Source organism: Dermacentor albipictus, chromosome 1, assembly GCF_038994185.2.
Source record: "Dermacentor albipictus isolate Rhodes 1998 colony chromosome 1, USDA_Dalb.pri_finalv2, whole genome shotgun sequence".
Taxonomy (NCBI): domain Eukaryota; kingdom Metazoa; phylum Arthropoda; class Arachnida; order Ixodida; family Ixodidae; genus Dermacentor; species Dermacentor albipictus.
In genome coordinates, this window is record NC_091821.1 from 137,246,593 (window position 1) to 137,272,214 (window position 25,622).

A 25,622-nucleotide genomic window follows, 5' to 3' on the forward strand; every position below is an offset into this window, starting at 1 on the left:
GTGCGTGCACGCGCGTGTGTGTGTGATCTCGCGCAACTTAGGCAATCATTGTAGGCGAATTCCCGCGAAATTTTTAACCTACCTCAGGCCCCGAAGAATACGAGTGTCACGCTTAATAGGCCGCTGTGCTCCTTTCGAGCTTGTAGCATAATGATTGCGATCGCTTTATTAGAATTCAAGCTAAATATTCACTTTCTTTGCTACGCGCACTGCTGGGCTACTTAGTTCATACTGTACAATATGTGTCGAACGCACTTGACCTGTCTTATTTGATGTGGTGTTGTTATAGTTTGTGCGAAACAAATTGTGAATTATGAACCTTCTAGTCTTGATCAAAACGTGCTCTATGCTTGCCTAGCAGCATTGGGAGCTTCAAGATACAGTTGGATGAGTCTTTATACTTAGTGACCGCGAGATATAAACATGATTCTCGCAGGCTATATGTACAATCTCATCCTGCGAAACATTACGAGAAATTCCGTCCACCATCATCTTAATGTCCTCGCCCTTATTCGCTCATGTTTTCCTGTGGCTAGCCTCACATATCGGCGTAGTAGGCAATGGGGCTACTGGCGGCCCTGCGTGCATCGGGACCTTATTGAGTCGAGGCCAACACTGACGCTCACAGAGGGTGAAAGAGAAATAGAGTAAGACTAGAAACTAACGACAGCTGGACATGTTAGCAAAACACATGTTGGCATGCTACACCAGAGGATTACGGTGAAATATGGAAAAAGAAGAAAAAGTACAACCAATGTGGAAAATATAACGAATAATATGAAGTAAAACTGAAAACGTACTCCAAACAGCTAATTTGTGAAACAAAAGCGCTATTAGCATGAAAGGAAGCCGACGAACGGAATAAACGTTACAGTTATTATTAACCGAGGGTCCCGTTGCAGTCTTTGACTTTGGGACCCTCGTCTGTATATTGTATTTTACCAATTCATTGTATTTAAAGGATAATAAACTGAAACTGAAACTGAAGGGAAATATTATGCAAGTATTCGTTTCGTTTTTAATTGTTTTTGCTCTTCGTCAATGGTTCGCACGAATTCCTACCCCCGCTATCGCCGAGAGCGGCCACTCAGCGGGATGGATGAGAAGAAATGAATAGAATCGCACGAAAAGACTCCTTACATAATACGGCTCGAGGACTTGATTAACGCCTATGTCACGCAGAGGGGTTAAGAGCGCCTTCGTGGCACGTAAAACAGAAGTAGCGCCCCCACAAGGTCTGAGAGCATCATTCAGTTTAAGGCGTATGGATGTTGTGAAACGCTTTAAGTACAAATTATGTGAGCCAAGTCCTCGCGAATGGCGCGCGTGTGGCACACTGTATTAGTGCGCTACTGAATGTTAAAAAGCACGCACAATCATGCCTATCTGTGCCACGCGGCGTGCGACATGTCACAATTCGGACTAACGTCACGAAGGGACGCGTGTGCTGCCGTTCACTCTGCAGCGATCGACGGGAGCGCCCCGGAACAGCAGACCCAAGAGCATCTGATTTGAGGAGCTTGGGCTCGCAGACGCCACTATGAGCAGCTACAGCCGCTAGATTGGCTGCTGTAACTGTAGATTGGCTTTAATGCAGCCGGCGATGACACAGAAGGCGGGAAACAACTGCGGCGCAACGCAGTGGTTCACTCTACGGGATGTGTCTTCCTCGTCTTGCGTGCGTTATGAATTTGCACTATGAAGGGCTTCCCGTGAGTCTTAAGATCGCTTACATACTAGCTGGAGGTTCCAAGACGTAGACAAAACCTTCACGCATCGCAGCCAACTCTGCAGGAGTTGCTGGCGTCTTGAAGCAAATCCTTACTAAGATTTATGGTCTTGATAGAATGCAGATGCCCCTAGCAGATGACCCAGAGCTGACCTAGCCGTTAGTATAGATGTGGCGACAGTTAATATAGCAGTTTGAGAGAGAGAGAGAGAGAGAGAGAGAGAGAGAGAGAGAGAGAAAGCTTCATTTATTAAATTGGTAAAGTGGTTAAGTTTTCAGAGGATATCAGTCCAGAGCCTCGCTGGTGAATTTCGTCAAAGCCAGCTTAATGAAGTCCGCCAGGTACCCTTGATCATCCGGTGTAGTGGCTTGAGTTAGCGCCCATCATTCGGATGTATAGTGGGATGTGAGTTTGGAAGAAGGGTGCGGGCGATAGGCAACAGTCCTAGAGTATGTGTGGTGTGTTAGTGTACTTTCCGCAGTATGTGCACTGTTTTCGGGGTAACTGGCATATCTGATGGAGTTCCGCCAATGTTGATAAATTGTTTGCGCTTGACGAATTAATGAACCAGGTCTTCCACTTAAGTTGACGCTGGTCTTGGGAAATATGATTATATCATCTTGATTAATCCGTAAGAGGAGTCACATTGGTTGTACGGTTGCCTGATTTGAAATGCACTCAAGATCAAACTACGCTAGAGCGGCTGCAATAGCCTTCACTTCTCTCTCTTGATGCAAGGCGCCGTCGCTGTGACCTCCTAGGCAAATAATTTTAGAGGTGGCAGCTAATGAGGCGGTACATTTCTGGTAGTGAAATGAATCGGGTCTCTCATCTCGAAGGCTCTACTAGCTGCAAGTAGCCGATCGCTGACCTTACCAGATGCCAATGCAAGTCTTGCTGGTGGAACACAGATATGCCTGCTGTCTGCCATGCTTTTCATATTCGAGCTGGTATCAATCATATGAAGCCAAAGAAAGCACAGGGGAAAGGTTATCGTAAATTTCCCCTCTCTTTAATTATTTATGCAGTTTAATAAAGAAAGGTTGGTTCTAGTATACCGACATAAACACCCCAGAAAGTGGATGGGAAAACGGCGCCGGCGGTAGCTTAAATGATAAGTGCATTGCACGCGTAATGCGAAGACCTGGTTTCGTATCACACCTGCGGCCAGTTGTTTTTTCATCCACTTTCATTTCCATTTACTTATAATTTCTGTAATTAAATTAAGAACTACAAGTAATGTCTCCTGTGCTGGCCTGTGTGTCGTTGTTTGTTGGCTTCTTATGATTTGAATATATATACGGTGTTCAAAATTAAGCTTTATGGTTTCCTTAAAATTAAGCACTGGGGGGCACGCGAAGACCACTTGTGCACATAAGTTCTATGGCCAGAGGGACACAAAGTGATATGATAATTATCGCTGTCGGCAGCCCAATTAAATAAAATTGAATAATTAACGCTTTGTTGGCTGCAGTAAGCGGGTATGTTTGTATTGAAAAGTTAGAGGCAGGCTCCGAGATATCCGACTACAAATTTTAATTGTCGTTCGCATGAGTACGCATGCAAAAGAGATAGGATCGGCGCAAAGTTACTCCCTGATGTGCTGCTGTTGTGTGCGGCGTTTAGTCTAACAACGGGGCGAAGGCATAGGAAAAATGATAACTGTCTCCCTTCCCCTCTCGGCTGGCGAAATAAAAATTCGAAGAACCCGAAGCCGCTGTCGTAACACGCAACCGCGCAGCCTGGAAAAATGGCGGCAGCTGCCATGCCGAGATAATGGCGCGAGCTTAGAAGCCGGAGGGCAGGGCGCGTGCATAATGGTGACTAGACGAGCGAGCGTGGTTCTTGCCTGGGCTACGCAAGTAAAGTGACTGCTGCTTCAAGTACTGTAAGTTTTATTGAAATCAAGAGCAACAACTACACGACACACCGCGCTGTCATATCTTGATTTCGCCGGTAGAAGGCGGTAGATGGGCTCCATAAAACAGCTTGCACATGCTTGCACCTTTCTCTTGCTTACAAATTTTGGTAGCCTGTCAGGAATGTAATGCCTGCAATGAACTTCCAGAAAAAGTGATATGTGCGTGGTTTGTTTACAGGAACGTCCGCACTGCCATCTTTATCGTCCACTTCAAGACAAGACGACACAAAGAAGAACCAAAAGAGAAACTTTTGTCTGTGCCGTCTTCATATCTTGTGTTCATTCATTTGTGTGCCCTGAACTTACCACGTACTTACAAATCAAATTTCGCGCTGTACGGCGAAGTACGCCTCGGGCCAATGATGCAGCAAGAAACTGAACAATTATGGGCTCCTCTTTATTTACGGTGTGCTTTTACGGTGTGCTTTACGTAACCAAATGTCGTGTTTGGGAGCTGAATGGCAACATTTCAGAAATATCTTTTTTTTTCATAAGAAAAATGAATAAATTGAAAAATAAATAAATGAAAAACATGTCATGCCAGCGTCACTGTAAATAGTTACTGCAGTCTGCTTGATGTTGTGTACCATGCACGCACACATGGCGTTGACCATGAGAGTTTCCCAAGCTTAATTACCACGAAATTTGTTGAACTCAGAGTATCATTAGCTTGAGATTTCTTCCCGAGTGATCACGACTGTGCCGTACAAGCGACAGAGAAATTATAGATCTGGACACTTGTGTCAAATTAAGCAGCCGTGCGTTAATACTCACTTTTGAATAAAGTTTAATAGGAATATTCCAAGAAAACAAACTGGTTTCGAATCGGAAACAGGCAGTTTTCTATTTATATGAAACATACAAAAGATTGGATGATGCAAGAGGGTAAAAGAAAATGACTTGATTATCAGTTAATAATTTGTATTTGTGTAATGTCGAAGATGGCCTGGTGTCCAAGACATGGAAACCCCATGAACTATTCGAAGTGTGCTGCTCCAGCCTCTACAGCTGACATTCACCGCACGTGTGTTTGGATCTGCCCAGGAACGAGCGGTACTCGAGAGAGGCTTCTAAGAGCTGAGAAGATACGAGCGGATCAAAAAGGCACTTATATGCGTTGACTCTAGGGCGATAAGTTGATAAGGTAGCGAAGCCACTAGTGCAGTTTGTACATGAGAGGTCTTCCGCGCATTTATTTATACACACCTATGCCGCAAGGCAACCTGCGCAAAAAAAAGAAAAGAAAGCACACTATGTGCGGTCTAAAGTAGCGTGCTTTACTTGGTTACCGCCGATTATCGCTCAGAGAATTGCGTTTCAAATAGCTACGTGCTAGTTCATTAATCAGTTCTCTGTACAGTAGCGATGCCTCCGGCAGCTTCAATCACCCGCAACAGTGGCTGACGGAGCAGTAATACAATGCTAGCCGAGTTGGCTTTGTAACGGGCACTTGAAGCGGCCAGTACAAATCCGCCTCTTGTATTTTTTTTTCCACGTAGGTCTTGAATAATCGTCGTTCTCCTGTGTTTTCGCCCATATGCCAATAGTAGAAAATAGAGAATACGATGATCACTCGACAGACGTATGTATGGTAATTGATGTCTTCAAAAACTTTGCTGCGCACTACGAAGACCAAGAAGACTTGCGGAGAGGAATGCTCGAGGTGAGCCAGGAATGTCTTTCAACGATTGCTTGCGTGAACTACGAAGGCAATCTGCGTCACGGTGAAGATGGTCATCTGGCCAGTCGCTGCGAGGTGTGTGGGTGCCGACCTCCACTGGAAAAAGGAAAAGAAAAGATAAGGAAGTATAGCTGTACGTCATCTCATGAAATTTTATAAGCTTCAATTGCGATAAAACAATTGCGTGACGATTGTGCCCATCTGACATGACATCCATCTCCATCTGACATGACGAAGAAAGAGTGAAAGCTACTCATATTACTCGGTATTAGCGAGTCAATTGTGCGCATGCGTTTTTTCTCATCGATTCCGTATGAAGTTGATTTTAGTTAAAATAAACTTACTTGGAAGTTGCGTGTTTGTCTTTTCGTTATCTTCATCCCCACGCGCTGCAAGCTTTTGATGTCATGAAGGTCACGTACCGAATATGACTCGAGCGATAGAAAACGTTTGATTCTTGCTAGTAATTCTGAAAAAAAAAGTTATAGAACAAAATTCGTCCTATTCAGCCGACAGTGAACGCCCTTCCTCTTCATTACCGCAAGTGGAGGACATGCAAGAACGAACACTAACACCTGAATGACAACGTCAACTTGTTAAATACTTGTAACGAGGGACTACCCACAATAACCTTGTGGAAAGCTACCTGGGCACTGAGCGCATGGCACAAAGAGCAGTTAGGACATCGGCACAAAGCGGTGGCGCACAACGAGCAAAGGTAGGTGGTAATCTGGGGCGAACTTCTCGAGCGATCACTTCAGGTGATACATCATCTTCGAGAGATTCCGCGTGTCTTCTACGCGTGCTTCTGCCAGTAGAAGCAGCTTCTACTCACAGAGACAGCGACGAACACGTCGACGACACGTCAAATCGCGGAGTAGTTCGCCAAGCGCTTCAAGTATTCTTGTCACTGTATGCCAATCTCAGCAAATGGTACATCAAAGGCGGACGTACTAAAGTTCTGTTTGCTGGCTGTTCTTATATTCACGATTCATTACCGATGGCCTGGCCGTATACTGCCGTTTCCGAGCACCCACGCAGGCTGAGCTCTCCTTTGATTGAGATTTGATGCTGCCACGCCGCCAGTTTCCACTGTTGCAGCCGTGCAAAGTCCTAGCTAACCTCCCACGTGGAGCCGGTAAAACTGGGCGCGAGAAAAGAAAAAGAATTACAAAAAAAACAGAGCAAAAAAGAAGTTGTCTTCTTGAGTGAGGTATAGAAGTAAGTTTTATTTTATAGTCATTGATAATTGCGTTTTAAAGCGAAAATTTGAGACTCTGGCGCAGGTTGCGTTGCTGGCTGATACCGAGCACGCCGGACTTCACCACCAGTCAAAAAAACGACTACGAAGCTCCCCCTTAACAGCTTAGTTGTTTATTTATTTTATTTCATAATACCCCTAAAGGCCCCCGAAGGGGTATTACATAGGCGGAACCGATGCATGAAAAAATGCGAGCTTTGCGCGTTACGGAAAAAAACTAAAGTACACAAAAGTTATACAAACATTTTTAGAAAAAAAAACACAAAAGTTATACGAAAGTACGATGTCTAGCAAAATACACAAGTAAAACAATATACAAAATACATTAGTCAAGTGAAACTCAGATAGAAAATACAAAACTGCCTGAGAAAACAAAGTAATGGGAATTAAATAGGCACAGTGTAAAAGAAGTAAAACGAGGTGTTGCTCGAAACTCAGTTGTCACTTTGACAAATTGATGAGACATGAATACACTTGTACAATGTGCACGCAGAAGGGTAAGACAAATGATCAAGACAATATATACACTGAACAACGTATGAAGAAACAGTACATGATGGATATTTGCACGTAACTATTGCGTAAAAGTTCCTGAAAGGTTGCGAAATTGGTTTGAGTAGCAATGTGTGATGGTAGGTTATTCCATGCAACAATTGTTCGGGGAACGAAGGAGTTAGCATAGTTAGCTGAGCGACAACTGATGCGTTTTATCTTGAAGATATGGTCTGTGCGTGGAAAGAAGGCTGTCGCTGGTTCGAAGATACGGTGAAGGTGCGGATGATGATAAAGTTTGTGCAGCAGCGAGTTGTAAAAGATTTGGCCAAGTTAGAGATGCTGGTCAAATCGTCAAGAAAGTAATTGCTGTTGACAGCAACGTCTGTTGAAAGCAATGACTCTTGACTCTGGTCGCAAGTGCAAACGACGCCTGCCTAAGAAGAGGTGGTAAGAAGCTTTTTCTTAGGTGGAGATGAGATATTGCAACACTAGGAATTTGCCTGTTGTCAACTGGTCGGGCAAAGTGGAATAAACTCATCGAAAACAGCAACACCATTTTAGAATGGGGCGCTTCTGACGGATGAATAACAAGAGGAGGAGGCTGTCGAGTTCCATGGAAACCAACATTACTTACTAATTTCTTTCAAATACTTAAGTTGATGGTTTCAGGACACCCTGGCTCAGAACCTTCTGTGGCGCACAATTCTCTCTGTGGCTATGCATTAAAGCGACTGCAACACGGACACAACATATCGGCAGGAGTCGCACTATCGACCGAAACGAAGGCGCGCTCGCAAGGAATCATCGCGCCTTTATCCGGCGCAGGCACTGAAAACAAACGTCGTTATCGTAATCGGCGGTTCCTGAGCACACCGTGGAGTAGTGGGCCGCGGCTCAGAGATGGCGATCGGCGGCAGCCCGGGATGGTCGCGAGGCGTGCCTTGTTCGCTTGCACTGTGGCAGCTGGCTGCTGCGCTGCTTGTTTCCGGAACGGCGGTTCGCGGCGCTCGCCAGCCTCACGTGGTCTTCATCGTCGCCGACGACGTTGGTGAGTGGACAACGGTCACAAAGGCTGTTTCCATTTAACTAGCAACGCAACGAGGCGCAGCTTGGCATACCATGCTGGCCTTGTGCGAGCCTCGGTGTGTGCGAAGTTAATGTTACGCTCTTAATCTTCTACGGCATACTCTAAAGCTTTACGTTTTCGGAATTTTGCCAAAGGAAAACTTCCGAAAGCTCTCTCTCTCTTTCCGAAGGAAGAATCTGTGAGCGATCGGGGGTCCGTTGCTCTATCGCTCTATCTCCATTTAGCGCCGACGTCCGTTTCGCTGCTCACATTTCTCGATTCCTATCTATTTAAATCGCTATTCCCTCGTGCAGGGTAGCAAAGCGGGCTTTTCCTGGTGAACCTCCCAGCTTTTCCTTTTTTTTCTCTTTCTCTGTCTCTCTCCAATTAGCCGGGACTGGGTAATTACTGCGACAACTATAGGTTTCGCTGTGTCACATTGCGGTGACACTGATCATTATTATATTCCCTTTTCAGCTGGTTTGAACTCCCCATAGCTTTTCCACTTCTCGCTTTCACTTATTTGGGAACACGCGTGTCATAGCATATCTGCGAAAAGGATTAATCTTTTCGCTGCACTAACACTGTTTTTCTCTGAATAGCACTAGCATTTGAGCCCTTTGATGCGCATCTAATACTTCCGATGTTCGCGGACTCTTGTTGTCTAAACTAGTGCAATCGGTACTACACAGAAACAGACTTTCAAGAGGCGTTATCGTTCACATGACCGTCCCATTCACATTACCCCACGTCGTCAAACACAATGGTATCAGGGACACTTACACACTACAGATATTCCCAATGTCGTCGTGATGCCTTAGCGATATGACAGAAGCAGTTGAATATTGCGAGAGGGCGACAACTGATGAGCAAACTATCCTATGAAAGCGGAATGGAACCTCATTGGAACTTCAAGTCACGTTCTTCCGTTGCTCGGTGTTCGAAATGTTGTGTGCACGGTTGTGAGTCTAGGACACATATTCCGAGCTTAGCAGCGGTCCAGCTCACTACACACGATTGTGTGTTTAAATAGGGCAGAACAATAGTAAGCCAGAGATACATATGTTCATTTGGTACAGGAGGGTATATAAATCCATTGCGAGCTATTTACAGGTTGTTTTCTATTTGAATCAATAAAAAAGTGATCATTCGTAAAAGAACATCATTGTCCATGTGACATTAAAACTTCACCTTGTCAATTGGCAATGTATTACCAAATAATACCTAAAGTATTGCAGTGGAAAGCAATTCTTTCGAATTAACACTTGTGTATTCGAATTTTTTTTCGTTACAATTTTCTTTCTTATTGGCGCAATGGAGTAAACGCTCAGTTCGAAATTGAACTCATTGACCTACTGATAGCTAGTGATTTGGCGCTAAAAATAATTATACCACGCAAACTTCGTTGCATAAGATTCGTGCACCTATAGATAAATACTTAAGGATGCGTATATACGATGCAATAAGAAGGGCTTTGCAAGGCATGCAAGGCAAGATGGAATAACAGTCGGCTTAATCAAAGATGGAAGGGATATAATACTTGAAAAGATTCCGATTGTTTATACTAAAGCCCTCACGACTTCAAGCATACCATAGAGTTGGAAAAATGCCAACATTATACTAATCCATAAAAAGGGAGGCGTTAAAGAATTTTACGATAGACCCATTAGCTTGCTTCTAGAATAAAATTTTCACCAAGGTAGTTACCAATAGAGTCAGGGCAACCCTTGACTTATATCGACGAAGAAAAGGGGCTGATTTCAGAAAAATGAAGTTGAGCGGGCCACGTAGTGCGTAAGGCAGATAACCGGTGGTTCATTAGATTTAAAAAAAGGATACTAATGTAATAAAACCCCAGTCGAAGACTACAGAGAATTAGGTGGTGTGAAGAAATTATGAAATTTGGAGGCATAACTATGAATCAGCTAGCGCAAGACAAGGGTTATCGCAGATCGTTGGTGGAGGCGTTCGTCTTGAAGGGGACATAAAAATAGGCAGATGATGATGATGATGATGATGATGATGATGATGATGATGATCTACGCCGCTAGACGCATGCAAGGTACGCGGTATATGCTCAGAGTCGCGAATATAAAGCCCGCATCGATACAGCTTTCATCCGCTCTAGCCCTACAGCACCCCGTAAAAGAACTTGCATGTTTAAACGACAAAGTTTCAACATTGAGCGCCTATTGTGCCACTGTCCTCAGTTTGAAACATAAAGACAATCCATCTCCAACGCATCCAGGAAACTAGATGATCGTCTTCTGAGTGAACAGACAATACTAGAACACCGTCCCCACCGATCACCGGCCCAGAAAGCAATGAAAGCACTTTTGTGCTTTCTGAGAATGTCTGGCGCGTGTGAGCGCCTTTGACTCTGTAGTGTTTCCGTGCGCGTCTCCCTATGCCATCTCTCTCTTTATCTCCCTTCTTTCTATTCCCCTTCTCCCTTCCCCCAGCGCAGGGTAGCCAACCGGACTATTGAGTGGTTAGCATCACTGTCTTCCTTTTATCTCTCTCTCAACGACCTAGCTGGTTATCGCTGGTTATCCGACATTATAACTCACCGATCGTTTTTTGTACAAACAGAAGATGGCCCCAGAGCTGAATATTACACTTACTGCGGCATGCCTCAAGGAGGTATTGAGTCCCACGTTGTTCAATGTGACACTCATTGGACTAGCTGAAGTTTTACCTAAAACAATCTACCTCTCGATATACCCAGATGGCATCTGCCTTTGGACGTCTGCGGTAGCTCGCCTTCAGGTTCACACGCGATTGCATTGGGCAGCAACTTTGACATCAGCATACCTTCAAACACAAGGCTTGACTGTATCGACTGAGAAATGTCCATTGATTGCATTCACGCGTAAACCTATGACACCATACCCAGTCTCCTTTATTGGACACTCTATCACGTATGGAAAGACTCGTCGATTCTTGGGTGTAATAATCGATCGAAATCTTTCCTGGAGCCCTCATTGCACGTACCTGAAGAAAGAACTGTTGTCTATTGCTCAGGTACTGAGATTTATGTGTGGGAAAACATGGGGCACATCTGTACGCTCCATGCTTCAGTTATACAGAGCTCTATTCTTGGGCTATTTACACTACAGCCTTCCAGTTTTGTCCTGTACATGCAAGTCAAATATTCGTTCATTGGAGAGCTTGCAGGGCCAAGGATTGCGCATGTCTTTTGGACTTCCTCGCTGTGCATCAACAGCTGCAACAACCGTGCTCGCCAAAGATCACCACATCCAAACATACGTTGCCGTGGATTGTCTCAGGACGCATATCCGTCATCTCTCCCGTGTCCCTGATCATCACTTGGCGTCCTTGCCATCGCAAAGGCCGCGTGCAACGTTTTCTGAAGTTACAATCACCTATACAGATTGTCTTCCATTAGCATACATACCAGCAACAAGGCCTTCATTACCCTTGTGGTGACTCCAACAGCCTCAGGTGCGCCTAAGTATTCCGGGTGTAAAGAAGAAGGGCAATCACCCATCAATAGCTCTGAAACAGATGACGCTGCTATTAATCAATGCGACATACGGGGACCGAATGCACATCTATACTGATAGTTCGGTCTCACCTACCAGCACTTCAGGTGCCGTGGTCATTCCGGCTACGAAAACCACAATCAAATTCAAACTGTCCCACATGACAACATCAACGGCGGCAGAGCTTGCTGCCCTGCATGCTGCTATCAAATATCTCCTGCAAGAGACACCTCAAAAATGGGTAATTTTTTGCGATTCTAAGGCAGCACTTCAGAGTCTGCATTTTGCCATATATCATAGGACTCATGAGCAGCTGACATATGAAATAAGAGAAGATCACCATCAAGCTATCGCTAAAAGGCACGAAATCATATTCGAGTGGCTACGTGGACATACCGGTATTGCTGGTAATGACCTCGCCGACGAAGCCGCCCGGTGTGCCCATCTGGATTCCCGACCAGTTCCATTCCCCTTATCAAGAACCGACGCTGCAAGACAGCTTCATATTGTGGCTAAAGCTATGACCCACAAATACTGGTCTTCTCCCAACATTCCGAAGTGTCATCTTCATAGGCTGGATCCATCCTTAAAGCTACAAGTGCCATGAAAAATTTCCCGCTCTGAAGCGAAAGTATTGTGCCGCCTCTGGCTCGGGGTGGCATTTACGAAGGCTTACTCGTTCCGCATTGGAATGAGGGATACGCCTATGTGCGACTCTTGCGGAACGACAGAAACGATTGACCACATCCTATGTATCTGTGCCCAATACGACGTCGAGTGCGAAGCTCTCCGGACAGCACTGAACCAGCTGGACTCTAGACCATTTTCTGTAATGAAGATCCTTGGACCTTGGCCGTTCGCGTCGATGGCACAGAAAGCCACGAAAGTGCTCTTGAAATACCTCAAGTCGACAAGTCTTGGGAACCGTGTGTAGATTCGGTGCGAACCTTCCAATGTGCGCGAAACTGCTCTTTCTCTCTCTCTCTCATATATATATATATATATATATATATATATGCCTCCTTTCCTCAGTGCAGGGTAGCAAACCGGACGTGCGTCTGGTTTACCTCCCTGCCTTTCCTGTCTTCTATTTCTCTCTCTCTATCAACGACATAATTGTTTCGTCAAATAGTTGTTGTTTGGACCGTCCTTGAGTAACCTAAAGATTAGGGTGTAAGGAGCTGCGGTAAGAAAAGTTGGGAAAAATTAGGCGCATTCATAATTACATCACTTTCACATGCCGGACGTAGGTATAATGTTATTATCATGTTTGTTTTGTATGAAACCAATAGCAGGAGTCCATCTATTTTATAAATAAAAGCGCTGGTATGAGTTCTTAAATTCTTCTTTATCTGGACTTGAGAAAATAGGTGGTTGGCCTATTAAAAAAATTTTTTAGCTTGCTTTGCGGTCCGTCTTTCATGGTTGTGCGCTTTCTCACAAAGGCGTTCCCACACTCGACATATGTCGCTTCCGTCAGCTTGTAGCGACTGCTTCCAGACAATATATTTGTTTGAACTGTTTCAGAGCGTCGAACTGTATATCCTATGCTTCTGGGGCTACATTGCAACCCCAAAATATTTTTTTTGCTAGAAGTATCTCCTAAATATAAGTTGTTTGCCTCGCTACTCCACGGATATCGAGGTCTGGTAGGAAGACAGGAATGAGGGAAAAGAAAGAAAAATATAGGAAAGGGCAGGGAGGTAAACCAGGTGTACGTCCGGTTGGCGATTCCGTACGGGGTAAAAGGTATATGAGTGTAAGGAGAATAGCCGCTGCCTTCTCATCAGCAGCCATACTGCGACTGCGCAACGCTGCTGGTGCTTCTTTATTGCGCAGAGTCATGGAACTGGGAACGTAAACGTCTATGAATTATATGTCCATTAGTAGATGTCCAACACTAGTAGATGTCCAACGATGTCCATCTACTAGTGTCTATAGCTAAACTGCTTGTTCTGGGCTGCGCACACACAACTCGACGTTATGCGATTGCCCTGACGCAGGCTGGAATGACGTCCCGTGGCACAATGCGGGCCTCTTCAGCCCGAATCTGGCCCGACTTGCTTCGGAAGGAGTGATCCTGGAGCAGTACTACGCACAGCCTGTTTGCACTCCGTTAGTATTGCCCGACGTGGGTGAGCATTGATTCTGATTCATAATGGACTTGGCTGCCATTTTTTCTTGTTTCAGCAAATTCAGTAAAAACAGCCATTCAAATTTGCCTTTTTATAAGCGTTTGAGTATATAAAAATGTATAATTTGATAAGTGTTGCCGGTCAGTATTGCCCTCAAATTTTAACAGCAGAAGATACGCAGAAACGTACTCCAGTATTGAGCGATTTGACGGAGTATGCGTATCTTATTTGTGGTTTACATCGCACACTTATTCCATGCTTGATTTTGCAGGCATTATCCTGTTAGGGCACTGCACGGGCTCGGGCTTACCCGCAAACCCGGGTTCGGGCCGCGTAAGCAAGTTTTGACGCGGGCTCGGGCCTAAGAGCTTCAAGCTCAGGTCAGGCTCTGGCCGTGCCCGTTATGGGCCCGGTTATATGACATTTTAAATTTGCAAAACTGTCGACTATACAAAAATCCGCGCATGCAGATTTTCGGGTCAGTGGCGCCTGTCGGCCTATGAGGAAGCAGAGGCACGCAGTCCACGGCACAGTAGCGCTGCGCTTCACCAATTAGCTTGCGGCATAGACGTTCCCTCCTTCTCTGGCAAAATGGTACCAGTGGTGACCCCCACTCACCTACGAGCGTCTTCGCGACAGTGGGAAGCTCTGGTCAACGTAGTTCCCAGGTTATTAAGACCTCAGATTCCGTAAGGTGAGCGTCGGGCTCATTCGAGAAAAGGACGACCCGACGTTCGAATGCAGATGGCGGGATGGGCGACAGCTGCTTCTCCGGACATGAAGGGGGAGCGCGTTAGACGGGTGGGAAGTGGCGGCGGAGGACCAACTCGGTGAGTGGCAAGACGTCACACAGTAGGAACAAAATGACGACGAGTTAGGCAGATATTTTCATTGCGATGGCGTTAAAGATGGGACACCTGCTTAAATAGTGGTAGACTCACGGGATGGCGCGCGGTAGCTCATTTGGTAAGAGCATCGCACACGTAATGCGAAGACTCACGGAAAGAAAAAACCTAAACTGTCTTCGGTTGCCCGAAGAATTATTCGTACAGAAGCCACAAGGCACATAGAGTACAAGAAATTTCAGTGCAGTTGGTTAGATTTTGCAAAAGCAGAATACCTGCTTAAAGCAGAGTCACTGGACAATTTTTCGTTTCTACGCAAAAATATTTAGACATTTAGCAGCCGTGAATAATGTCCCGCCTTGTATTGCCTTACCTGTGATAACTTAATTGTACTAAGAAAAAAATTGAAACTAATTTGAGACGCTTTCTTCTGGAATATACGTGTACAAATTGTTGAGTGCTACAGTCCCCCCCCCCCCTCCAACTCGCTACTGGTTTCCATCTAATTCTTATTCAAGCGAGTTGAATAATGTGCCGTAGTTTATGGCATAATTAGTCCAACATAATTACATTCAGACGTTCAAGTGTTAGATAAGTACTTCAAACCAACGTGGATGTATCAAAATTTTAGAACGTTGGTGAACGGGGGTATGCAAAATAAAATAGAACGCAGAAAAGTCTAATTTCTCAATCCGTTCTTTTTTTTTTTTGCACGCTAAATGGCCAGGCCCTCGTTTCTATTGCCTTGTGTTTGCTGATTCTGGCACCACGAGGGTTAACTGGGAATTAGCGTGAACGAAGAAATATGTAATATTAACTTGATGGAGAAAAAAAAAAAGCTGCGCTCTATACGCTGCACATTCACTGAGATTAACACTCCACATTTTAAAACAAAAGCAGACAGAACCTAAAGTGAATCGCACCCGCCGTGGTTGCTCAGTGGCTATGGTGTTGGGCTGCTGAGCACGAGGTCGCGGGATCGAATCCCGGCCACGGCGGCCGCATTTCGATGGGGGCGAAATGCGAAAACACCCGTGTGCTTAGATTTAGGTGCACGTTAAAGAACCCCAGGTGGTCAAAATTTCCGGAGTCCTCCACTACGGCGTGCCTCATAATCAGAAAGTGGTTTTGGCACGTAAAACCCCAAATATTATTATTATTAAAGTGAATCGTATTACAAAACACGAATATTTGGATTACTGACTGAAAAACTTGTATTAAAATGAATCCGAATACAGAAACAAAGCCGCATGGCATCACGTGACAATATGGTCGCACATGAACGTTACCCTCCCGAGTCACCTGTTTATTTATAATGGAACGAGAATATTATCCAGCAGCATTGTATTACCGAATTCTCAAAGCGAATAGACCAGCGTATTTAAATTACATTGACGCCAATTTTATTCAATACAGTTCAAGCACTGCAGGTAGCAACGGTTCTTCAAGATTCAACATAGTGAAGAAATGGCTAGCGGTGTGCAGTACAAGTGTAGTCGCATATGCCGTCGCTATATATTTGACAAGCTATTTCGCAAACGTTGTACGGGCATTCATATCACGCTGTAGCGCACGAGCATAATGAACAGAGAATGTAATTTTATCTTTGTATTTTACCTGCCCATTTGTCAGCAACAACAATGGAAAACTTGACGCAGCCGAATCTGTCTCTAGCAAAAAATCTCTGTGCGGCTGGTGTCTTCAGAATAACCGATCCCATGCTCCGTTTAGTATCAAAGGCGTGCCGCGAACCAGGCCGGGCCGCTCCGGGTACGGGCCAGATTTGAAACCGCCCGGCTGTACTCGATCGGGCCAGCGCATGGCCCTTTCTGGCCCGAGTCAGGCCCGGACCAGGAACGGCTACCCGTGCAGGGTCCTGTTCCCTCTGTCGCGTAAACGAGCAGCATCATTATGCGCGGCAGTCACACCTGAAGTCATCACTGAGTATTTGTACGTTGCGTGTTCTGTGTGTTCTCAATTTTAAGACTGTCACCTTTGCACAGAACAAGAGCCGCTATCCTGACGGGCAGATACCCGTACAAACTTGGACGGCAGGTAAGCACCACTTTGGACCAAAATTTGCGTTCGCCCATCTTGATTATATGGGACACACGTCGCAACGCATACTTTGGTCCTTGCTTTTCGTTATCAAGGGACACGTGCTGAATCATCTGGAACCCACAGGGCTGACAACGAGCGTCCCGCTTCTGGCAGAGGAGCTGTCACGACTTGGATACTCAGCACACGCTTTGGGAAAGTGAGTATAAGAGAAAAAAATTGAATTGCGGTTGAAACTAATCGGCAAGCCACAAGGCCGTGATTATAGCATTGCCAAGAGGAGTCACTTAAATGATAATTACCCAGTTTTCTGAATAATACTTAAACTTTGCGCACTGCATGGTCTCATAGGCACTGGGCGGGGTGATTGTTGTCGTGTGCCTATACCCGTGCATTTTTCATTTACCAATCTCTTTTCCTTTATTTATCGACATACGGTATATTCCTTTTTACTTTCCGCCTTTGCAGGGAGGGAAACCTGCCTCTTTTCTAGTTCATCTTCTTGTCTGTCCATTTCCTTTCTCTTTCTCGCTCTGTTTAAAGAGAATGAGGTTGGAATTCGGTGTCATCTGCCTTTTGGCAACTAAGCTTGATATTTCCATTGCAACAAGAAAATAACCAGGAGGAACTGAAACGTAACGTAATGTCCGAAAATAAATTTGATGTGGTCCCCGGACGTCAGCATGTGTGGCGGTTTGGGCGAGTTGCTGCGTCTTGACTTCATATAAGTAGCACACGAAAAAACGAGGTCAAGGAACGAGGACGCGTGTATCAATTCGTTTCTCTTTTATTTTTTTGTACTCGTTTTTTTGTGCGCTACGTATATGAAGTCTAAGGTCAAATGGCGCGAACCACCTGACCTCCGAACACCCGTACACCGACGTTACTGCGCCTATCTCTGCGCCCTTCGCGCAGCCGTTTAGTTACGACGTTTTCGGGGATCGCTTGCTCCTGCTGAAAGGTATGTCAGGCTGCATGCTTTTATTGATATCAACAGTGACAACTGCTACCAATGCCACTGCCTTATTGAGCAAACGCTTGTGAACGTAATACGCCTGCACCGTTGACTATGCTTCACATCCCACGAGTTTCGGTGCACTAATCTAATTGAAAGCGGTACGCTTTTCTCTAAGTTTTCAATCAACAGAATCAATTAGCGCTTGAAAGGGCTTGCAGAAATAAATACGTGGATGTATATTTCAGCATTGGCATGTTGTTGGGCGTGTTGGTAAACTGACTTGGAAAGCATATTTAGCGCCAGCAAACAAGGACGGAAGGGAGACGACACCACAATGCGCTAACTTCAACAACTTCATTTTCAGGAAGTACTGATTTTCAGGATATATACTTGACACACGCACGCACGCACACACACACACACACACACACACACACACACACACACACACGCACGCACACACACACACACGCACACACACACACACACGCACACACACACATACGCACACACACACACACGCACACACACACACGCACACACACACACATACACACACACACACACACACACACACACACACACGCGAACGCGCGCACGCACGCACGCACACGCACGCATGCACGCACGCAGGCACACACACACACACACACACACACACACACACGCGAACGCACGCACACACACTAAGTGGCAAGACATTTAGGACTCTTTCATTTCTGCAACAGCGGAAGTAGTCGTAGTCACAAAGGAGCGTAGAGTAAGACGTGGTCGGCGGTGGCTGGGTGGCGCCTCAAGGCGCAAGCCAACAGGTCCGCGTTGGTGGCTCGGCCTTCATCCCTCCGAAAAACGATCTAAAGAAGAGTCCCGAGATAACGCCCATGCTTTGCTGCCGAGGCGAAATGAAGGGAAGCGAACGTCTACAACACCATTCACTTCCTTCCCGTGAATCGGGCAAATGGGGCACAAAGTGCGGCGCGTCTGGCCTGAAGCGGGCAGGTTGGGCAACGCCATGTCGGGCCATGACATTCCTTCCGTGTGATCCTGATACGGGAAGTATGTGGGAGGCCTAGCCATAAACAGGGGGCTTCGGCGATAAAAACGCTTCCATCGCAAGAGCAGATTCGAAGCAAAGCAAGGCTACTCTTTTTATTCTTGGAGTGTCCGAAATCAAAAGGCAGCAGTTGTTTCGCGGCACGTGGTTCGTATACTGCCAAGGACAGTTTGAAACCACAAATCTGCCGACTGAGGATATCAGAAAGCTGGTAAGTAAAAGAAAAAAGGCTTTGACCTTCATGATTAAGCGCATCTAAAGTCACTCCGAGGGATGCAATGTCACCCTGTTAAATGCACTTAAACATCGTCGGTGTATCTTTAGAGCGTGCCTAATTAAAAATGTGTTCCAGTGATCGTTTTAATCCCCTGCAACTACGAGCCAGTGTATGCCAGCCGTCCCCCTCCACCCTTCCGAGCAGAAAAGAGTGCTTATAAAAAAATTTATGAAAGTTACATGACGATAAAGTTCAAATAAACATCAGAGATTGTCTACTGGCAGACTCGATAAGTTTTGAAAATGAACGGCTTCATTATTGTCCTTAGGGAAACAGTGACACAGGTTCTGAATGTCTACAGAGAAACCATAATTGATTCTGTCATTCCACCCGCTAAATTCAGTAACCACACATGCTCATAACTTCCAGGCCTAGTTCACCGTGCGGCTACATATCCACTCCGCACAAAGACGCGAAGTACAGTTCACAATATAACCACACATGGATTCTTGGGGTGGTAAGGATCCTCTGGCGCTAGGGACCGTATTCACAAAAACGTCTTAAGCTAGAATTGTTTGTAAGAGAAAACGTCATGCTATGCTGAACAGATCGTTACAAAGCCAGCTGGCCAATGGCAAATAGCACTTACAAACGAAAAGCTTTGTGATTTCAGATCCTAAAACTTATTCAGAAGTTAGGATGGATAGTTGGGCGTGTTGGTTAAGCATGATCTGAAGTGAAGGCGCTAAAATGACGGAGGACAAAGAAGAAACACACACACACAGGGCACCTTGTGTGTGTGTGTGTTTCTTCTTTGTCCTCCGTCATTTTAGCGCCTTCACTTCAGATTATTCAGAAGCAACTAACTTACGTTGTGCTTCTACGCACTATGATCACTCACAATCATTCTAAAATATATACCTGGCTTATAGACTTTAGCGGAGAACACCTAGAAGCCACTCTCTCTACGTTTCGTTACTTTCTTCTAGAGAGACCGCAATCATTCGCCTGGGTGGACAGCCCTCACTGCGACTGTGAGATGCCTGAAACACTGGAATGCATATCATATGTTTGCGCACAATCTGCACCTCAGTAACCGACACTGTACGGTCTCCTTGCCAGCCTCGGCAGGCAGCCACTATGGGAGGGCGCTGTTCCAGGCCCATGGCATGACACTACAACAGCCAGGCAGACAGCAACAGCATTATTGGAATCTCTGCACTCTACGACAGTGAAAGTGTGGCTTTAGTATACCCTAGCTGTTTAACGTACATATGGCCTTCCATCCTATAGGCTCATCACCTTCTCCAATGCAGAGTAGCAGGATAGTGCGCACGTGGTCTGGCCGACTTCGGCCTTTACTGTAAACTAATGTCTCCCTCTAATCAGTTCACTTTTCTTAATGGTAAAATGTTCTCATCCACAGCTGCTACATTAGCTGAACACACCTCTAGACATCGCAACAAACTTACCTTTCTTATAAAACTGCAGACATATAAGCAGACATTTTTTTTAAGAATGATATCGTACCTTACAGCTTATTATTATTTTTTTGTGGGAGTGACCATTTTAGCTAGCATCAACAGTGGGCGAGGAGGAGAGGCCTGGATCCAAGGTTTCGACAAAGGGACTTCATCAGGGCTTCCTTGTCAGTCCGCTCGCTACGGGCTAATCCTTCAGCTCTTTTTTTTTTTGTATGATGTTGCTCAATTCGTCTTCATCTTTCAGTGACCCTTTGTCTTCTATGAATTTCAGGTGGTTGTGTAAACATCACTTCGAAATTTACGATGGACACGTTTTTTTTTTTATCAGGAAGGGTTTCATGTGTAAATGGGGCTTTTATTTTGCTGCAGCTTGCTGAGTAAAAATTCATGGACGCCTGTATACGATGAACATGTGTGATCATGTGGACGTTATTTATGTATTACTTTCTTGCACACGCGTCACAAAAGATGTGTATTTACAGAACGCGCACATAGGAAAAAAAAAACAGTTAATAGTTGCTATAGTGTTCCTCTCTCTTCTTATGCGTTTTTTTATTTTTATGCTAATTCAACTCAACACAGATGCAAGACCAAGTAACTAGCAGGTATACTCGTACTTTTATTAGATTCCCTCCTAAAGGTTTATCATTGCCTCTTTACTTACGCATACATGTCAGCGGTGGTCAGTCACTATCCAGCCCTGTTTTTTTTTACAACTCCGTCGCAGGCGAACATGCGAATTGAGAGATTATAAAACAGTACCAGACATACTGTACAATGATCTCATTCAAGCTTGAACACTGAAACGGCTCTTGCCAAGCCTGAGTTCGCACGTGTGCGCATTTAAGCCATTTCAGATTGGCCACAGTTGTACTGACCGTTTAAAGTAAAGCTGAGCGTTGACGCAAATGACGTTAGTTACGAAACTTTTGACCCGCCATGGTATCGTTCAGTGGCCATTAACGTTGCGTTGGTGTCCACGAGGTCACGGGTGTGATCCCGGCTGCGGCCGCCGCATTCCGATGGGGGCGAAATGTAAAAGCGCTCGTGCACCGTGAGTTGAGTGCATGCTAAAGGACACCAGGAGGTCATAATTAATCTGAAGTCTCCCACTACAGCATGCGTACTAATGAGATCGGGATTCTAGCACACAAAACCTTAGGAATTAATTAATTAATTAATTAATTAATTAATGTTAACGCCACCTACGAAACCTACGCAAATTGTATTAGCGCAGATGTATTACTTAGAAGAGCTGACTAGCGCTGAATGTATCCTCAGTGTAAAGAAAAAAAGGCAAACAAAGATTGGTTGTCACCTTGTTTATTAGCTATGGGTTTCAGGGTTGTTGCTTAAATTAACCGTGCAAATGAGTCGTCGAGTACGCGTAACCAGTGCAAATGTCGGCTCACCGCCGTTTTCCGCGGCGCAGATGGCACCTCGGATACTGCAGCTGGTCGTATACGCCAACGGCGCGCGGCTTCCATTCCTTCTCGGGTTTCTACCTGGGATCCCAGGACCACTACTCGCACACCGCTATGGTCGACATCCACACCGGAGGATTCGACTACCGCGCCAACGCCACGCCCGACTGGGATGCTCGCAGCCGTTACTCTTCGGTGCGTTGCGGGGTTTGCTCGAAGCTTCCTACGAGGGTTCAGGAGTCTTACTTTGAAATTTACTATTTTCCTCTAACTGTATTCATTTCCTATCATTTGTCGCGCAGAGCAGCCCATCAGGAAACACGGAACTAGGGCTTTGTCATGAATTAAAAAAAAATTATTCTCTCTCACTCTGTGCGGCGATAGCGGGGGCACGGCCTCCGGCCAGCCAATCACAAAGAGCAAACAGGAGGGAATATTAAAATAATCGTCACAAAATACGGCCCCGTTGTGCTTGCATTATTACTTTTGTAGCGCCTACCACTTTTATATTCTTTTGTTCGGCAATATATGAATACTATCCCAGACTTTCCCGCTATAAGGCACGTAGATCTGGTAACACTTGTGCGCGTAACTAGCCGTGATACGCTATGAGTGCAAGCATTGAAAATGTCCTTATGCTTTCGAACGCGATCAACCTTTCAAGCCGCGCGTTCTCGCAAACGTGGCTCATTAACGTACACGTAGTGAGGCGTGGATGTTCTGGGTGTCTAATAAAAGATAAGTCTGCAAAAGTGGCCTTAGCCCTTCAGGGCAATCTAAGAAAGTGCACCGGAGTAAATGAACAGTAGATGTAGACTCATTTACTACTCGCTGTGGGAACTATTAGCTTTACTCACTTACTAACTCACCGCGCGTACAGCCGACAGCAAAGAGTTTTGGGAACACGGTATTTACGGTATAGCTAACTTTCGTCGCTACTTCGCCATTGAGCTGAGAATTTATGTAGGCAATAATTTGGCCGCATGAGGAAATATCCTCTGCACCTATCGAACCGAAGGCGGGTGCATTCGGGGCAACAAAATTTCGTTTTTTTTTTCCTTTTCTCCGGATCATGCGCTCCGAAACCTCCGAAAGGTAAGGAGGTACTGGGTAGCTTCGCGTACTCCCCTGTTAAGGTTTTTGAAACCACGCTAGTTGGGAAGTTTCTAAATATGTCAACCCCGACTAAGCTGCACAAACTTGCTCTTTCTTTTAAATAGTGGCAAGCCTAGTTTGCCGGTGACACTTGTTGCGGTACGGAACATATGCATATGCTGCGTTGTTATGTTTGACGTAATATTTGTGAAATATACACTGCCTTCGAATGCATCAGACGTCTAGTGAAAAGATAGCATGGAAGGGGGTTGTGAATATGGCAACAGAATCTTCTAAGGGTGTCTCGTGTAGGTGGTCACCCAATTGAAGCGTCAGGCTTCATGTTGACTGCCGTTTTGTTGTAACTAAGCAGGAAACTGAAGCGTGGAAAGAAAGACAAACATTTTTGAGTATATGTAATTAATAATTTTTATACGTAAAGGCGTGGATAAGGAACGTCGCAATATTTAACCTCAAACGCCTAAGAATAGCGGTTGGCTCAAAACGCGTACAATTCGTGTAAGCCATCATGAGACCCGACGTAATGCTTTCTGTTTATACAGGGGTGCTGATAAGTAAGTTATTAACCAACTGTCGCATATTTAAGTAAGTAAGCATTTCGCACTGTATACATGTGCTGTCACTGAAGAAATGGGCTGTCCGGCTTTTGAGGACAATTCAATAAAGGGACCGTCGAACTCTTTTCAGGCCACCGTTTTTCGGTCGAGGGCTGCGCAGACTGACAGTTGGAAAGATATATGCAACAAGAATGACAGCGATAGGTTCACGCATTCCGAAGTTATTCAGCCGAGAAATTTCAAAATACAAGGAAAAAAATGCATGCCCTCAACGTAAATATTGCGCGGTATTCTGCTGCCTTGTCTTTCACTCACTCACGGAACACCTCGCCGTCGATGGTATAGCTCGAAGCGCCTGCGCAGCGGAAGTTAACAGTTACCTACATGTCATTGCTTGCGGACTACGCCGCTTAACCCGGTGTGCTGATGACGCTGCTACCATATTAAAAAAAAAGTACCTGTGCGCGTTGTGCACATCGCATGTTTGCCACTACTGGTCGAGCAACCTGTTACTGCGAAACATCTCTTCAGTTCAGCTGCAGTTCAGTGCAGCACCGCGAATAACAAAGAAGGATATGAAAACAACAATGCACCGAGGTGAGAAACCTGCACCTCGTGAACAAGGCAGTGAGGAGACGAGGCTGCTCACGAGGGTACACAAGCGACAAGAGAAGCTTTTTTAACTATGAGGTCACAGGTATGCCGCCATACCAGAGGCGAAAGAACAGCCAGCGCCCCTAACGTGATTTGGGGTTGTCGTGCTTTTTTTTTTAGACTATGTCTGTTAGCGTTAATGTAAAGATGTACAGCAAATACAAATAAAATAAAATCACAATTTATCACCCTTTTACTGCAATGAAGTGGTTATCTGCCACTTTTTTTTACCCAGTCAAAGGAAGATCGAGTGGTGACCTTTGCTAAGATAAGAGCATCTACGACCATCAGTCTACACAACCTGCCGCAGAAAGACGGTGCAAGGTCGATTCAAATAGGTCGCGAAGCTTCGGGCGAGAAGCGGTTCAGTACAGATTGTCACCGACATCAGCATGGGGGGTTGGGGGAGCAGCGATTGAAGCGCGACTATGTTTGGAGGGAACAAACATTGGGAAAGAAAAACGCGTTTTTTAATTCAAACGAGACACAATTAGATTCATTCAACGAAAATAAAATGCCTAGTCACTTTTATATATTCGTGATGAGTTAAGAAAATACGTTAAATTTTATTATTATTTATAAATGCATTTCTTTTCAGCGCCCATCGCTACAGGGGGCGTTGACGCCACTATCACTCGCAGTGCAATGCACGTCTTGAAATGGGCAGAAAGGTGCACTCGTATCACCTGTTGAAATACGCCCCCCTCACAATTTGTGCTTTCTTGCTTGTCGAAGTTTGTCTGAATTTGGTGACGCGGGTAGCTTCATCGCTTCTTAATCTGTTCAGTCAAAAGTAGTGAGTTACGACCGCCAGATAATTGTGTAGTTGTTTTCGTGCGCCTGCGCGGGCCGACGGGCTTGGCATCCGACAATAGGATCACCACTCTACACCTAAAGCTTTCGTCGGCCTCCAAAGAAAGTATGTTCTGTGCAGGGATGCGATTTCGACAACCGTACGGCTGGTCTTTTCCTGCATCGCTTTCCACGCGGAAAGCTCGAAACGCCCATCAAGTCGAATGGTGGGGCATTTGAATATATAGCTCCAAAGGAAGAACAACAAAACAAATTTCGCGCCTTCGAAAACAAAATGACGTCACTTCTGCTTTTAACGGACATGGCGTCACGTTATTTTTTCTTCCGCCGGAAGTGTTCCCACCACATACAGATGGCGCTAAGCCCCATGAACCGGGGATGGACCGCCATGTTTTGAACGTATGGGCTCCTATGGAAGCTTCGCTACCAGGTATATTTACCTTGGACGGTGGCTTCAAAAGTGTTTGAGAGCCCCTTTAAGTATAGAACTGTCTAATCAGTATGTATAGTCTGCATGCCAATTTTATTATGTGTTTCTTCTCGTAGCAGCTTTCGATGAGTGCAGACGAGCATCTTGTTCCATGGAAAGAAGTGAAGGTGGGAAGATACTGAAATAAGCAACTAGAAGAAAGCAGGCCCAGTGACGA

At 45.3% G+C, this 25,622-nt stretch overlaps 2 protein-coding genes across 2 annotated transcripts in view; both read left to right on the top strand.

Annotated features, from left to right (window-relative positions):
- The window catches only part of LOC135911786 (beta-alanine transporter-like), a 69,527-nt gene extending 65,338 nt beyond the window's left edge, over positions 1 to 4,189 (top strand). The window contains exon 12 of the mRNA XM_065444123.1: positions 3,830 to 4,189. The gene's annotated coding sequence lies outside the window, so the exon portion shown is untranslated. The remainder of the gene's footprint in view (positions 1 to 3,829) is intronic.
- Positions 4,190 to 7,980: 3,791 nt separating this feature from the next.
- LOC135911766 (arylsulfatase B-like) overlaps positions 7,981 to 25,622 on the top strand; it is a 36,169-nt gene continuing 18,527 nt past the window's right edge. Inside the window, exons 1-5 of the mRNA XM_065444109.1 lie at positions 7,981 to 8,136; positions 13,664 to 13,775; positions 16,644 to 16,695; positions 16,794 to 16,897; positions 21,844 to 22,030. Of these exons, the coding sequence (XP_065300181.1) occupies positions 7,989 to 8,136; positions 13,664 to 13,775; positions 16,644 to 16,695; positions 16,794 to 16,897; positions 21,844 to 22,030 (603 nt within the window). The 5' untranslated portion in view covers positions 7,981 to 7,988. The remainder of the gene's footprint in view (positions 8,137 to 13,663; positions 13,776 to 16,643; positions 16,696 to 16,793; positions 16,898 to 21,843; positions 22,031 to 25,622) is intronic.